The sequence below is a fragment of the Canis lupus genome, chromosome 5 (genome assembly GCF_003254725.2).
Source record: "Canis lupus dingo isolate Sandy chromosome 5, ASM325472v2, whole genome shotgun sequence".
In the NCBI taxonomy this organism is placed as follows: Eukaryota; Metazoa; Chordata; class Mammalia; order Carnivora; family Canidae; genus Canis; species Canis lupus.
The window spans coordinates 75,313,716-75,327,478 of record NC_064247.1 but is presented as its reverse complement, the minus strand read 5'-3'; the positions used below and the strand labels follow the sequence as shown (position 1 = coordinate 75,327,478).

At 41.4% G+C, this 13,763-nt stretch overlaps 1 protein-coding gene and 1 long non-coding RNA gene across 2 annotated transcripts; both read left to right on the top strand.

Annotated features, from left to right (window-relative positions):
- Nucleotides 1–8: 8 nt before the first annotated feature.
- LOC112646668 (TERF2 interacting protein) lies at nucleotides 9–8,551 on the top strand. Its single transcript, XM_025426896.3, has 3 exons — nucleotides 9–808; nucleotides 5,835–5,959; nucleotides 7,361–8,551. The coding sequence occupies exons 1-3, from the start codon at nucleotides 127–129 to the stop codon at nucleotides 7,763–7,765; spliced, it is 1,212 nt and encodes a 403-aa protein (XP_025282681.1). The 5' UTR covers nucleotides 9–126; the 3' UTR covers nucleotides 7,766–8,551.
- On the top strand, nucleotides 824–5,828 carry LOC118354713 (uncharacterized). The gene is made up of 3 exons (XR_004815683.2): nucleotides 824–945; nucleotides 1,593–1,685; nucleotides 4,387–5,828. It is a non-coding gene; the product is annotated as an uncharacterized LOC118354713 (long non-coding RNA).
- Nucleotides 8,552–13,763: the final 5,212 nt, after the last annotated feature.

Here is a 13,763-nt window from a genome sequence, read left to right as displayed (position 1 = left end):
GCTGCGGCTGCGCAGGCGCAGGGCGGGGCTCCGCGGCCGCGGCGTCGGGAGCCGTTCTTGGTTCTGTTTTGCTCTGTGCGTCAGAACCGCGTTTGGGTGCCGCTCTCCTGGTCCCTGGCGTTAGCTATGGCGGAGGCGATGGATTTGGGCAAAGACCCCAACGGGCCCACCCATTCCTCGACTCTGTTCGTGAGGGAAGATGGCAGTTCCATGTCCTTCTACGTGCGGCCCAGCCCGGCCAAGCGCCGGCTCTCGACGCTCATCCTGCACGGCGGCGGCACCCTGTGCCGGGTGCAGGAGCCCGGGGCCGTGCTGCTGGCCCAGCCCGGGGAGGCGGCGGCCGAGGCCTCGGGCGACTTCATCTCCACGCAGTACATCCTGGACTGTGTGGAGCGCAACGAGAGGCTCGACCTGGAGGCCTATCGGCTGGGCTCGGCGGCCGGCCAGGCCCCGGAGACGAAGCCCGGGGCCCAGGCCGAGGGGAGCGCCGCCGCCGCCGCCGCCGCGCAGCCCGAGCCGCAGCCGCTCGCGGGTCGCATCGCCTTCACGGACGCAGACGACGTGGCCATCTTGACGTACGTGAAGGAAAATGCCCGCTCGCCCAGCTCCGTCACCGGCACCGCCTTGTGGAAGGCGATGGAGAAAAGCTCTCTCACCGAGCACTCCTGGCAGTCTCTGAAGGACCGCTACCTCAAGCACTTGCGGGGCCAGGAGCATAAGTACCTGCTGGGGGACGCCCCCGTGAGCCCCTCCTCCCAGAAACTCAAGCGGAAAGCTGAGCAGGATCCCGAGGCCGCCGATAGCGGGGGTGAGGCCTCGGCCGCGAACGCGGGACTTCCGCTGCACCTGTGCGGGTGGGGGCGGGGCGCCTTCCCCTCTCTCGGGCGTCCATGTTGGCGCGTCTGGGAGCGTCGCCCGGACCTCCCCTCCCCTTTAGACATCCGGGTAAAATTGCACCATTTTCTACTCGCACTTTGGTTGTATTTTTCCAGTAACTAGGGGATTGACATGGCTTGATACTCAAAAGATACAAAAGGCTATATAGAGATCCCCACCCCGTCCCCAATCCTACCTACCAGCTACCCAGTTTTCTTCCCCAGGGACACTGTGTCGTTCACCAGCTTCTAGGGTGTCTTTTCCAGAGACTCGTTTAAAAAAAAAAAAAATTTTCTGTGCAGATAGATTGAGTATAAGCCTTGTGAAAGGCATGCCAGACCAGTTCATATTTTCACGTTTCGGCGTTTATGCGTATTCACAGAAGGTTTCGTCAGTTGGAATGGTTTTCCAGGTCTTGCTCAGGTGAAGTGAGTTTTTAATGCAGTTGACTTGAACGTGGGGGTTCAGGTGTGGTTAGGACTTAGCAGATGCTTCACTTTTGATGTAACCGCTATTGAGAGCTTAAGCTGGTAGACCCTTTTGTTTAAAGAAGCCTATCACCCTCCCTCATCCCCTTCCCCTTTCCCTGTGTGGCTGGCTATTCCATATAAGAAGAGTTCAAGTCTGGGGAGTTCAGTCTGTTTTTCCTGTTCAGCATGCTTAGTAGGAATTTTGTTTTTGGTAAAAGTGACATTTCAGATTCATTCATTCAACAGATATTTGAGTGCCAGACACTGTTATCCTGCTGGGATATAACAATAAGTAAAAGTCCCTGCGGTCATGGAGCTTAACATGCTAGCTGGGCAGTGGTAAGTGCTATAGGGAAAAATACAATCAAGGTAAGGGCTGGGGTGGAGGTTGTTTTTTTACAGCGTGACAAAGGAACATCACTACCTAAGCTGATATTTGAGCAGAGACCACAGGAAAGAGCAAGCCAGGTGGTTACCTGAGGAAGTGTTTCAGGCAGAGGGAATACTAAATGCAAAGACCTGGAGGTGGGAATATAGCTGGTGTGTTCTTGGAGCAACGAAGACCAGTGTGGCTAGAATGGAGTAATAAGAGGGAGAATTTTGGGAGAGAAGACAAGGCTATGTGTAGGGTAAAGTAGATCATGTAGAGCTTTGCTTTTAAATTGATAGTGTTGGGACTACAGGCAGGCCAGTTGGAACTTTGGAGAAAATTAAGCTGGATTCACCCTACTCTTAATATTTTGATAATCAGATATTTAATTGTAAAAATTAAAATCCTGAAATGACTAAGAAAATATGGATAAGGGGTGCATGGCTGGCTCAGCCATAGAGCCTTGATCTCAGGGTTGTAGATTTGAGCTCTATCTTGGGCATAGATATTACTTAAAAAAAATTAAAGGAAATATGGATGAGTACGTTTTTTAATTGTTATTGTTTATTGATCTTTTTAAAAAATTGAATTACAATTGGCATACAATTTGAGTTTCAAGTATGCAACCTAGGGATTCTACATTTGCATACATTGCAAACTGATTACCACAGAAAGTCAGGTTACTCTCACCAAACAAGTTAATACGATATCATTGATTGTATTCCTTGTACTGTGTACATTATAACTCCATGATTTATTTATATTTGCCCGGATGTTTGCACCTCTTTACCTCTTTCACCCATTTAGCTGCCCTGCATCCTCCATGCCAACTGTCTTCATCCCTGTTCTCTGTATCTGTGAGGTCAGGTTTTGTTTTGTTTGGTTGGTTTTTTTAAATCCACTTATGAGTGAAATAACATGGTATTTGTCTTTCTCTGACATACTTCACTAGTATGATATCCTCTGGGTCCATCTGTTGTTGGCAAAATTTCGTTTTGGGGTTTTTTTTTGTTTCATGGCTGAGTAGTATTCCAGGATGTGTGTGTGTGTGTGTATGTGTGTACACAACACATTTGAATCCATTCATCCATCGATGGACACTTGGGTTGTTGCCATATCTTGGTTTTTATAAATAATGGTGCTTTGAATATAAGGTTGCATGTATCTTTTCACATTAGTGTTTTTTGTTTTTTTTTTAAGATTTTATTTATTTATTCATGAGAGAGAGAGAGAGAGTCAGAGACATAGGCAGAGAGAGAAGCAGGCTCCATGCAGGGAGCCCAATGTGGGACTTGATCCCGGGACTCCAGGACTATGCACGAGGCCGAAGGCAGGCACTAAACCGCTGAGCCATCCAGGGATCCCGTTTTTCATTTTCTTCAGACACCTTAAAGTGATATTACTAGGTCATATGGTAGTTCTATTTTTAATTTTTTGTAAGAGCCTCAGTACTGTTTTCTATAGTGGCTGCACCAGTTTACACTCTCACCAACAGTGCACAAGGGTTCGTTTTTTTGTTTTTTTTTTTTTATCTTTTTTTTTTTTTTAATTTTTATTTATTTATGATAGTCACAGAGAGAGAGAGAGGCAGAGACATAGGCAGAGGGAGAAACAGGCTCCATGCACCGGGAGCCCGATGTGGGATTCGATCCCGGGTCTCCAGGATCGCGCCCTGGGCCAAAGGCAGGCGCTAAACCGCTGCGCCACCCAGGGATCCCAAGGGTTCATTTTCTTCACATCTTGTCCAATACTTGTCATTTCTTGTCTTTCTGTTAATAGCCATTCTGACAGGTGTGAGGTGATACTTCATTGTGGTTTACATTTGCATTTCACTGATGATTAGTGATGTTGAGCATCTTCTGTGTGCTTCTTGGCCATTTGTATGCTTTCTCTGGAAAAATCTTTATTCAGATCTTCTGCTTATTCTTTAATTGAAACTTTTTAATTGAGTTGGATCCATTCTTTATCGTGGATATTAACCTCTTCTTGGATGTATGATTTGGAGATGTTTTCTCCCATTCAATAGGTTGCCTTGAATATACTATTTAATATTTGCATGGTCCCACAAGCAAAAAGATTAACAAAGAATTTTACATATTCGATTACTTGAAATTAAAAACTTCTCATGATAAAGTCAGCAAACTGGAAAAATATTTTCAATATACTGCAACACAGTTTCCTTAATGTTCAGAGACCTTGGAGAAGTCCTTGAAAGTAAAAACTAGAGAACAATGAACAAAAGAGATGGAACAAGAAGTTTTCAGAAAAGGAAATAAATGGCCAATAAGCAAATACAGAATATTGTTATTAAGTAAAAGTAAATTGGACCCTGATTAGAGGATGCTATAAACCATGCTTGGACTTCTGACATGTGGAAACTTAAGTAACAAATGTGTGTAGTAGTATTTTTCAGGAAAGTAAATCAGAACAAGGGAATGTATTTTGTTAATCAGATTGACAAAAATTGAAATGGGTAATATCTAGAGATACTGGGTAAAATACACGTTACATAAAATTTGCCATTTTAACTTTTAAGTCTTCGGCTTGGTGACATTAAGTACATTGACATTGTCATGTAGCCATCACCACCATCAATCTCCAGAACTTTTTCTTTTTCTAAAACTAAAACTCTGTACCCATTAAGCACTGACCCCCTTTGTTCTTCCCTAGCCTCTGACAGCCACCATTCTACTTTTTGTCTTTATGAATTTGGTCTGTCTACCTCATGTAAGTGGAATCATGTATTTGTCTTTTTATGATTGGCTTATTTCATTTAGTAGAGTGTCTTTAGGGTTCATCTATGTTGTAGCATGTGTCTGAATTTCCTTCCTTTTTAAAGCTGAATAATATTCCAGTGCATGTGTAGACCATGTTTTGTTTATCTGGTTTTCCATTAATGGACACTTAGGTTGTTTCCATATCTTGGCTGTTGTGAAGAATGCTACTATGAATATGGGTGTGGTAATACCTGTTTGAGACCCTAGTTTCATTTTTTGTGAGTATATATTCAGAAGTGGAATTGCTGGATTATATGGTAATTTTATGTTTAGTATTTTGAGGGACCACCATACTATTTTCCAGTTATGTATTTTATATTTTAATACATATGCAAGTAGTGTAACCACCACCTAAATCAGGATACAGAACAGTTCCATCACAAACATCTTTCTCCTGCCCCTTAGTAGTTTTTTTTTTTTAAGTGGAAAAGAACAGAATTAAATCTTCCCAGAACAAAGAGTAAAAGAGAAACAAGAGGATGCTTAATTTTAGGAGGTCCCCCTTTCTGTAGATGGTAGTGGATTGTGGTGTGCCCTCTACATCTGTTTTCAGCAGCTAGGAGAGCTGTCCCAAAGTCTTGTCATCTTAGGACAGCTAGCATTTAGGGGCTAATCTTTTTTTTTTTTTTAATTTATTTTTTATTGGTGTTCAATTTACTAACATACAGAATAACCCCCAGTGCCCGTCACCCATTCACTCCCACCCCCCGCCCTCCTCCCCTTCTACCACCCCTAGTTCGTTTCCTAGAGTTAGCAGTCTTTACGTTCTGTCTCTTTAGGGGCTAATCTATGGGGAGTTCTGTCTTGGCTCCCTCACCCCAACTTGGTCAGTTCTGAAGGGCTCCTAGGTCCACACTTCCCCATAGTTTCAGCTGAGGCTTTGATGGAGCTTTTTCACAGCTCAGCTTCTCTCTCTGCCCACTCCCACTTTGTTCTCAACAGGAATTTTCCCAGGAGTGCACCCTACCAAGCACCTTAATCTCCATTTCACAGTCTGCTTCCCAGAGAACCCAATTTATGGCACAATTTTGTTAATTTGAATAATTTATAAATACAAAGCAAAATTGAATGACACTTGAAGAGTTTATTTTATATATTAGAACCTAGAAAAAATAGCACTATTTGGATAGTACAACCTTTTAGAAGCAAGAGTAGAAATTTTTGAGCATGCATGTCACATGTTTTTCGTATCCTTCTGATCAAAAACCAATGTCTTATAATAGGAAAAAAAAAAAAGCCCAGACTCACTTCTGGCTCAGAGCTCACACTGAGCATGTACTTTATTTTCAGTTTCTGCCAAAGAGGCTAATTCTAAACTGATGTTGTTCTTCTCTTTAATAGAACCACAGAATAAGAGAACTCCAGACTTACCTGAAGAAGAATATGTAAAGGAAGAGATCAAGGAGAATGATGAAGCAGTCAAAAAGATGCTTGTAGAAGCTACTCGGGAGTTTGAGGAGATTGTGGTATGTTGACTAGATTTAACTTATTTTCCCTGCTTCCATTCTTCTTTAAGATTGGTTATCACATTTATTCTTTTATTCATATAAGGCCTAGCAAGGTAAGAGGTGGGGGAGAAGGAGAATAGAAAGTGGACTGATTTTGGTTTCAGGCGTAGCTTTTAGGTTTTGGTAGGAAAACTTAAGGGGAGAGGGAGAAAAATTGGGGAGAATTGTTTTTAACAGTATAAGCATCCCAATTCAAGTACTCTGTTCTCAGTTTAAGGTTTTCAAAGTAAGATTGTGAATTTATCTTTTAAAAATATTTTAAGCTTCTCAGGAAAAATGCAGTTTTGTATTTTTTTTTTTTTAAAGATTTATTTATTTACTTAGAGAGAGAGAGAGGCAGAGACACAGGAGGAGGGAGGAGGAGGCTCCATTCCGGGAGCCCGACGTGGGACTCGATCCTGGGACTCCAGGATTGCACCCTGGGCCAAAGGCAGGCACCAAACCGCCGAGCCACCCAGGGATCCCCCCGAAAAATGCAATTTTTTTTTTTAATATTTTTTTTCCATTTTTATTTATTTATGATAGTCATAGAGAGAGAGAGAGAGAGAGGCAGAGACACAGGCCGAGGGAGAAGCAGGCTCCATGCACCGGGAGCCGACGTGGGATTCGATCCCGGGTCTCCAGGATCGCGCCCTGGGCCAAAGGCAGGCGCCAAACCGCTGCGCCACCCAGGGATCCCGAAAAATGCAATTTTTAAAAGAGATTGATTTTTTTTGTAACAAGCAAGTTTATCCTTTTGTGTACTTAGGGTGGTTTTGGGATTTTTTTTTTTTTAATGCCTCCATATTTGACTTTCTGACACTGTTGGGATCTCATATTTAGTCATAGTTACAGAGAAAGGTAGGAGCTGTAAGATAGGCTTAATTTAAAAGAAAGCCCAAAGTATATGTGTATATCTTCTCCAAGGAAAAGGATCTTGTAAATTAATTTTTCTTATTAACATAAAGGAAAATGGTTAGGCCTCACGATAAAACAGTAACATAATTTAAAATGCTGTAATTGGTGAGTGAAGGAATGTGTAAGTATTAGCAGAATTTCATGATTGTTGCTTTTTGTAATCCTTTATATTTTATATTTGGTCTGTTACCCATAAACTTTCAAATGCAAACATGTTCCACATAGGTTTCTTCTCACATAACATGTTTTGTAATGTGCTTAAATGTAGTACAGCATGAAGGCTCTGGCATACTTGTACAGTTAAGTGTTTTGAGTACTTCTGGAAGGCATTGGTGTAGGCACAGGGGATGTAAGTGATGAGCAAAAGAGATAAAATTCCTGCCCCAATGAGAGTAGACGTCTCAGGAGTAAGTGTTTGGGAACTGATCATTAGGAGCTGATCATATTCATCACTGTCTCTAGGTTGACGAGAGCCCTGATTTTGAAATACACATAACAATGTGTGATGATGATCCACCCACACCTGAGGAAGACTCTGAGACACAGCCTGATGAGGACGAGGAAGAAGAAGAAGAAGAAAAAGTTTCTCCACCAGAGGTTGGAGCTGCTATTAAGATCATCCGGCAGTTAATGGAAAAGTTTAACTTGGATCTGTCAACAGTAACACAGGCTTTCCTAAAAAATAGTGGTGAGCTGGAGGCTACTTCCTCCTTTTTAGAGTCTGGTCAGAGGGCTGATGGGTATCCCATTTGGTCACGACAGGATGACTTAGATTTGCAAAAAGATGATGAGGATGCTCGAGATGCATTGGTCAAAAAATTTGGTGCTCAGAATGTAGCTCGGAGGATTGAATTCCGAAAGAAATAATTGGCAAAATAATGAGAAAAGAAAAACGGTGTAGAGATTTGTACATTGGAACTGACACTTGTCTTCTGACCAATGCTGCCATTGCTTTGTGAGTCTTAGATTTTGTAGCCAAGCAGAGTTGCATAGGAGGCTAAAAATAAACGATATTGGATATATTTAGAGCTATCCCTGGCAGTTATCAGTGTTTATGAAAGGAAAATCTAAACCAGAAGGAGGTTGGTTTATATAGTGGTAATCCTTTTCTGAATGGAACCGTTGCTATATCGTTTCAGGAGCTAGTCACAAAGTCAAAGGAGGAAGATTAAGAGATCAGTCTTTTCAGGCAGTATAAGTAAAGAGCTTCCTGTTCTTTGGTAGAAGCTCCACTAGATTGGGTAGATTCCAAATAAAGAATTTAGAAATGTGGAAAGTTTTAATTACAAGGCCTTGAACACAGACTTCCCTAAACCCTTGCAACCCCTAGTGAATTCTGATTTCTAGACTGCTTGGAAAATCCCGTATTCCCTTTGCTAACTTAATATTTGGGGACCCTGCTCCTTGGCTGTTCTTTTCTTCCAGTCTTTGTCAGTTGTACTTGTGGCACGTGTTTCTTTACCTACGACCCAGTTTTGTTTAAAACACAAAATCGTAGAGAAACTTAAGTCTTACTTAGTTACTAGTAATGTGTTTTTATTTATTGAAAATTGTTTGTGCTAAGGATTGTGTTAGATTTACAAATTAGTGGATTGATTCCTCTTTGTTGTGTTGCTTTCATTGTTGAAAATAAATAGAACTTTGAGTCTCTAAGTGTTTTTCTTTGATTGTATTCCAAAACCTTGATTAAAGAAAAAAAAAAAAAAACCATGGAGGAGGAACTGATATCTTTGGGCTCTCAATTGGGTCAATAATGAACAAAGTGGTTTCATTTTAGAACTAGTAGCTACTAGAAAGATGCTAGTTCTTCTGGATGGAGCAGAGAGATCTGCATCAAAGATCTTTTACCATGAGAGATAGTAAAACACTAAACTGCTGATTGCTAAAGAGAGAAACCAATCAGGAACCATCAGGTGTATAACAGAAGGTGTCGGTGCTCCACCTATATTCTCTGTGCACTCAATGTCCAGCAAGTGCCGACAGGAGTCCTACTGCAAGTGCCTGCTTGAAGCTTTCCATCTGCTTGGAGTACTGTGGAGTCAGTGCCTCTGGCAATGGTTTTTGGCTCATGGCAGATGAGAATTAGAGGGTGCAGACCCACTTTCCTTGCTGTCCAGAAAAATGACACAACTGTAGCCTCCCGAGTGGGATAATGGCATCCATGCCATCTTTTTGCGGTCCCCAGTGGAAGCAAGCATAATGGCCCATAGTGGTAATCTGTGTGCACATGTGCCCTACATAGGCTTCCTTTCCTTGTTTCACATCTGTACTTCCCTAATAAGTACATCCTGAAATTGTCAGTTACACACAAATTCTTAGAGTCTGATTCTGGGGGAACCCAGCCTAAATCACTTTGCCCTTTTCTTTAGTATGTTGAAAGCACACAACTACTCCCAGTACCTAGCTCACTCCAGGAGTAATTGTTAAGTAGGTTTTGGGAAGGATTGGGTAGTGGGCTTTTGTTTAAAATGTGTTCTCCAGGGATGCCTGGAGTTAAGTGTCTGACTCTTGATTTCTGCCCAGGTCATGATCTCAGGGTTGTGAGATCATATACCATGTTGGACCCTGTGCTCAGCAGAGTCTGCTTAAAATTTTCCTCTCCCTCTGGCCTTCTCTCCCTCCTGACTTGTGCTTCCATGTGCACACCCTTGCTGTCTCTCCAAATAAATAAAATGTGTTCTCCAGTCAGATCTGACTCTAGGATAGTTGAAAATCAGTACTTTAGGTCTGAAATGGAGGTATCATTTAGGATATTTATACCGTAGCAAAGTTAATACCCCTTTTATAGGGCTAGAAATTTCAGTTTTGTCAAAGCATGTGCAAAAGGGTCTGATTCATTCTACCTAGACTCCCAAAAGATGTGTAAACCAAAGCACTCCTTATAAACCAGTAACTTTTCAAATACCTGTTTTAGGCTGGGAGGTATATGTTGGGAAACTATCAGAAGTATTTTGGGGAGCACAAATCTAAGCAAGGAAGATGGGTTGAGTTTTGATAGTTAATGGCATTGAGCTTATGGCTGCATCTGCTCCAAATCAAGTCCTAAAGTCAGGATACCTCTCCCTTGAGCTGCCAAATTCTTTATGAGATGTGTGCTCTGGGAAACCTTATTTCTTAATCTAAATTTTAGCTCGTGAATTCTGGGCCTTCCTTACTATTCCCCCTATATCCCTGCAGTTGAGCTTTTGAAATTTTCTAAGCCTTAAATGACTTGTATACCTTCATTAGTGTCAGAAACATTTCTCTTTGTAAACTGCAACAGTGGGCTATGCTCTTGGTATTCAGTTTTCCTTTGTTCCCTGTCCCTTTTAAGCAGAAACGGTTGCATCTTAAAAGTTTAAGCTGCTGCTTGAATCGTTTAGATCTTTTGTTTTTGGTCTAATGCTGTTTGCTGGATCATGTGTTCCCTCTGCCTATATCCATAAGTTGTATTTAATTGCTTGTAACAGAAAACCTAAAGGACTTCAAACAAGGAAATTGGGATTATATATTATATGTATAACCAGAAGTCCTAAGGTAGGTAGCCTCAGGGTTCTTTTTATTTTTTCTGCTCTGCTATCCCTAGCTTGTCTTGTAGGCTGCTTCCTTCACGGTCAGAAGTTGGCTGCTACAGTTATAACAGCAGGAGTGGGACAGTTTCCTTCTCTGTGTCTCCTTTATTGCCAGGCAACCGTTCTCAGAAGCCCCTAGGCTTCTCATTGGCCAGAATTTTTTTTTTTTTTTTTAAAGATTGTATTTATTCATGAGAGAGAGAGAGGCAGAGACACAGGCAGAGGGAGAAGCAGGCTCTGTGGAAGGAACCCGATGCGGGACTTGATCCCAGGACTCTAGGAACATGCCTTGAGCTGAAGGCAGCCGCTCACCTGCCGAGCCCCCCAGGTGTCCCTCATTGGCCACAATTTTGACACATGCCCTTCCTAACTTCCTAAATGACTAGATTAAATTAATCAAGGTCTTTCTTTCTTGGGCTACAGCTTGTGTAACCTTCTCTGGGAATGTGGTGTGAAAGGGAAGGTGAAAACCCAAATAAAAGTTTGCTAAAATTGGGCAGCCTGGATGGCTCAGCGGTTTAGCGCTACCTTCAGCCCAGGGCCTGATCCTGGAGTCCTAGGATGGAGTCCCATGTCGGGCTCCCTACATGGAGCCTGCTTCTCCCTCTGCCCATGTCTCTGCCTCTCTCTATATATATCTCTCATTAATAAATTTTTAAAAATTAAAAAAAAGAGTTTGCTAAAATCTTTGTACAGATAAATCCTAGTGACTTTCTCTAGGAACAAAAATATCTACCCAGGAGTGGATTATTATCACCATTATCGTCAACCTGGACTTAACCTTTTGAGTTCTTATTTTTCCTGTAACTTAACCTTAGGGTTTTTTACTTTTTTTCTTTTTTACCGGGCCCGGCCCCCGCCCCCGCCCCCGCCCCCCACCTCCCGCCTCCCGCCTCCCACCTTAGGGTTTTTTAATATGTTTCTTCAGCATATTTTCTTAAAGCAAGTGCTATTTATGCTTCTCTGTCAATAATAAACATTACCCTGAGAGTCATCCTGCATATCTTTTTGCTCTTTAGCTCTTGGATTCTGTAGCTTTCAGTGTAGTTGGGCCTGTCAACGAGAAGGGCTTCCCCAATTGTTCATTTTTAAAAATTTTCTCCCTGCAGCTTTCAGCTTTGATAGTTTATTGGCTTTGGGGTATTTCCGGGGAAAGTATCAGGTCGTTTTATGAGTTTGGCTCCTTGACATCATGGGCTGCCTCAGGTCATAAATTTGTGTCCAAAGACTTGAAGAGCTCAACTGGGCTCTTCAAAGAAGCTTGCTGATGACTGTTCTGCTTGATGTTTTATGTATTTAGTTGGTAGCTGTTGCCTACACTACAGATTGAAGTAAATCATATTATTTTTTTTCTAACATTTTTAAAGCAGGCGGTGAAAACATTGTACAAATAGATTCTTGTATGTGTTAAAATCGTTAAACATGGAAGTTAATTAGCTCTAGTGCCTTTGGCAAGCAAATCAAAACCTAGGCCAGAGACCATACACTGAAATCTAAGAAAACCAAACTCAAGAAGAGGGAATTTGGATACACGGAGATGCACACTGGGAGTACTCACACAGAGGGAAGACCATTTAAGTACACAGAGGGAAGCTGGCCATTAGCATAGCAAAGAAACAGGCCTCAGAAGAAACCATACTGGCAAACACTTTTAGAACTGTGAGAAAATGAATTTCTGTTGTTCAAGCCACCTCATCTGTTCATGGCATAAACACTATCAAATATATTAGATTCTTCTTGGTTTTTTTGTGGGGTTTTTTGTGGTAGATGCCACATTAATTAAGGTGTCCTCTGTGTGTGTACATATGTGAGTTAATTGATTAGGTGATAAAGTGTAACTAAGGAAAAATTTCTACTTAGTGTAATTTGACTATAAATACTGATGTTGGAATATTCTGGTACTTGAGCATTAGTATAGTGTATGAACATCTAGAGAAACTCTTACACATACTGCACCTAGATACCAGTTATGATGTATACTTCATACCTGTTTGTGTTAGTGTAAACTGGTATCTTTGTAGTACTAGCTGTATGTGTATGGACCTTATTCTGACACCTTCCATATGGAAATGAAGCAAAGCAATATGACAAAATGCAAACTGATAAAGTGAACAAAAAGTATTTTTCAAAGATACTTTTATTATACCAAGGTAAACCCATGTACACCTTTATACACCAAAATCTACTTTGAAAATTTACCATTTCAGAAGAAGAAAGACTGGAAATGAGAATGGTTATCTTAGATTTTAGATTAATATATAATTTATTTACAATAAGGAATTTTCTGGATATGTGTGTATATATATATATAAATATATGTGAAAAACCTAAAAATGTAGAAATACTAATATTAGACTAAGTGGTTGTATGGTGTTGTGACTATTGTAATTTTTTTGTATGTTTTTTTTTTTTTAATTTTTATTTACTTATGATAGGCACACAGTGAGAGAGAGAGGCAGAGACACAGGCAGAGGGAGAAGCAGGCTCCATGCACCAGGAGCCCGACGTGGGATTCGATCCCGAATCTCCAGGATCGCGCCCTGGGCCAAAGGCAGGCGCTAAACCGCTGCGCCACCCAGGGATCCCTTTTGTATGTTTTAAATAGGAAAAAAATACAAGTGAAGAATGCTCAGTATCGTGGATTTATCCTAATTCATTTAATCATTCCTGTATTGGTAGATACTGAGATAATTTCTAGTTCCAATTAAAATCCTCAGAGCTTTAGGGAAAAGCTCGTTTTTATGAACTCACATCATCAGGAAATACACTATCCTTTCATTTTCTACATGATAAACTAATTTTAAGTTTGCTTTTCCATCTTGCTAGGGGAGAAAGGAGTGCTGATATGTCCCTTGTAGACCTATTCTCGTTTGGGTTTGGTTACAGTTCATAGAAGTTTCAGGTTGGTGGACATCATGATTAGAGAGGAGGTCACATGTGTCAGAAAAATGCTTTTGTTTGGAAGGATTCAGCGGACCTGTCTGCTGGTTAATGCCCATGGTGCTTCCAAAGGCTATATGCAGCTTAGAAACAATCCTTTACTCAGTGAAGTGAGTACAGAAGATGATAACCACTGCCCACGAAAAAGTTAAAACCTCCATTTGAGTTTCCAGTTGTTTTCTCCTTTCTCTTGGATTAGTTTTGTCCCAAACAGGATGACTTCATTATTCACTGTCCTTTAAGTTGCACTGATTCTGCATCAAAAGAAGAGAGGCCTGGACCAGGTTCTGAGAATGACTTCTTCCTTCTCCTGAACTGAGGCCCTGGTGAGCTTTGTAACATACAGAATACAGCCTGAAATTATCTTCACTGAA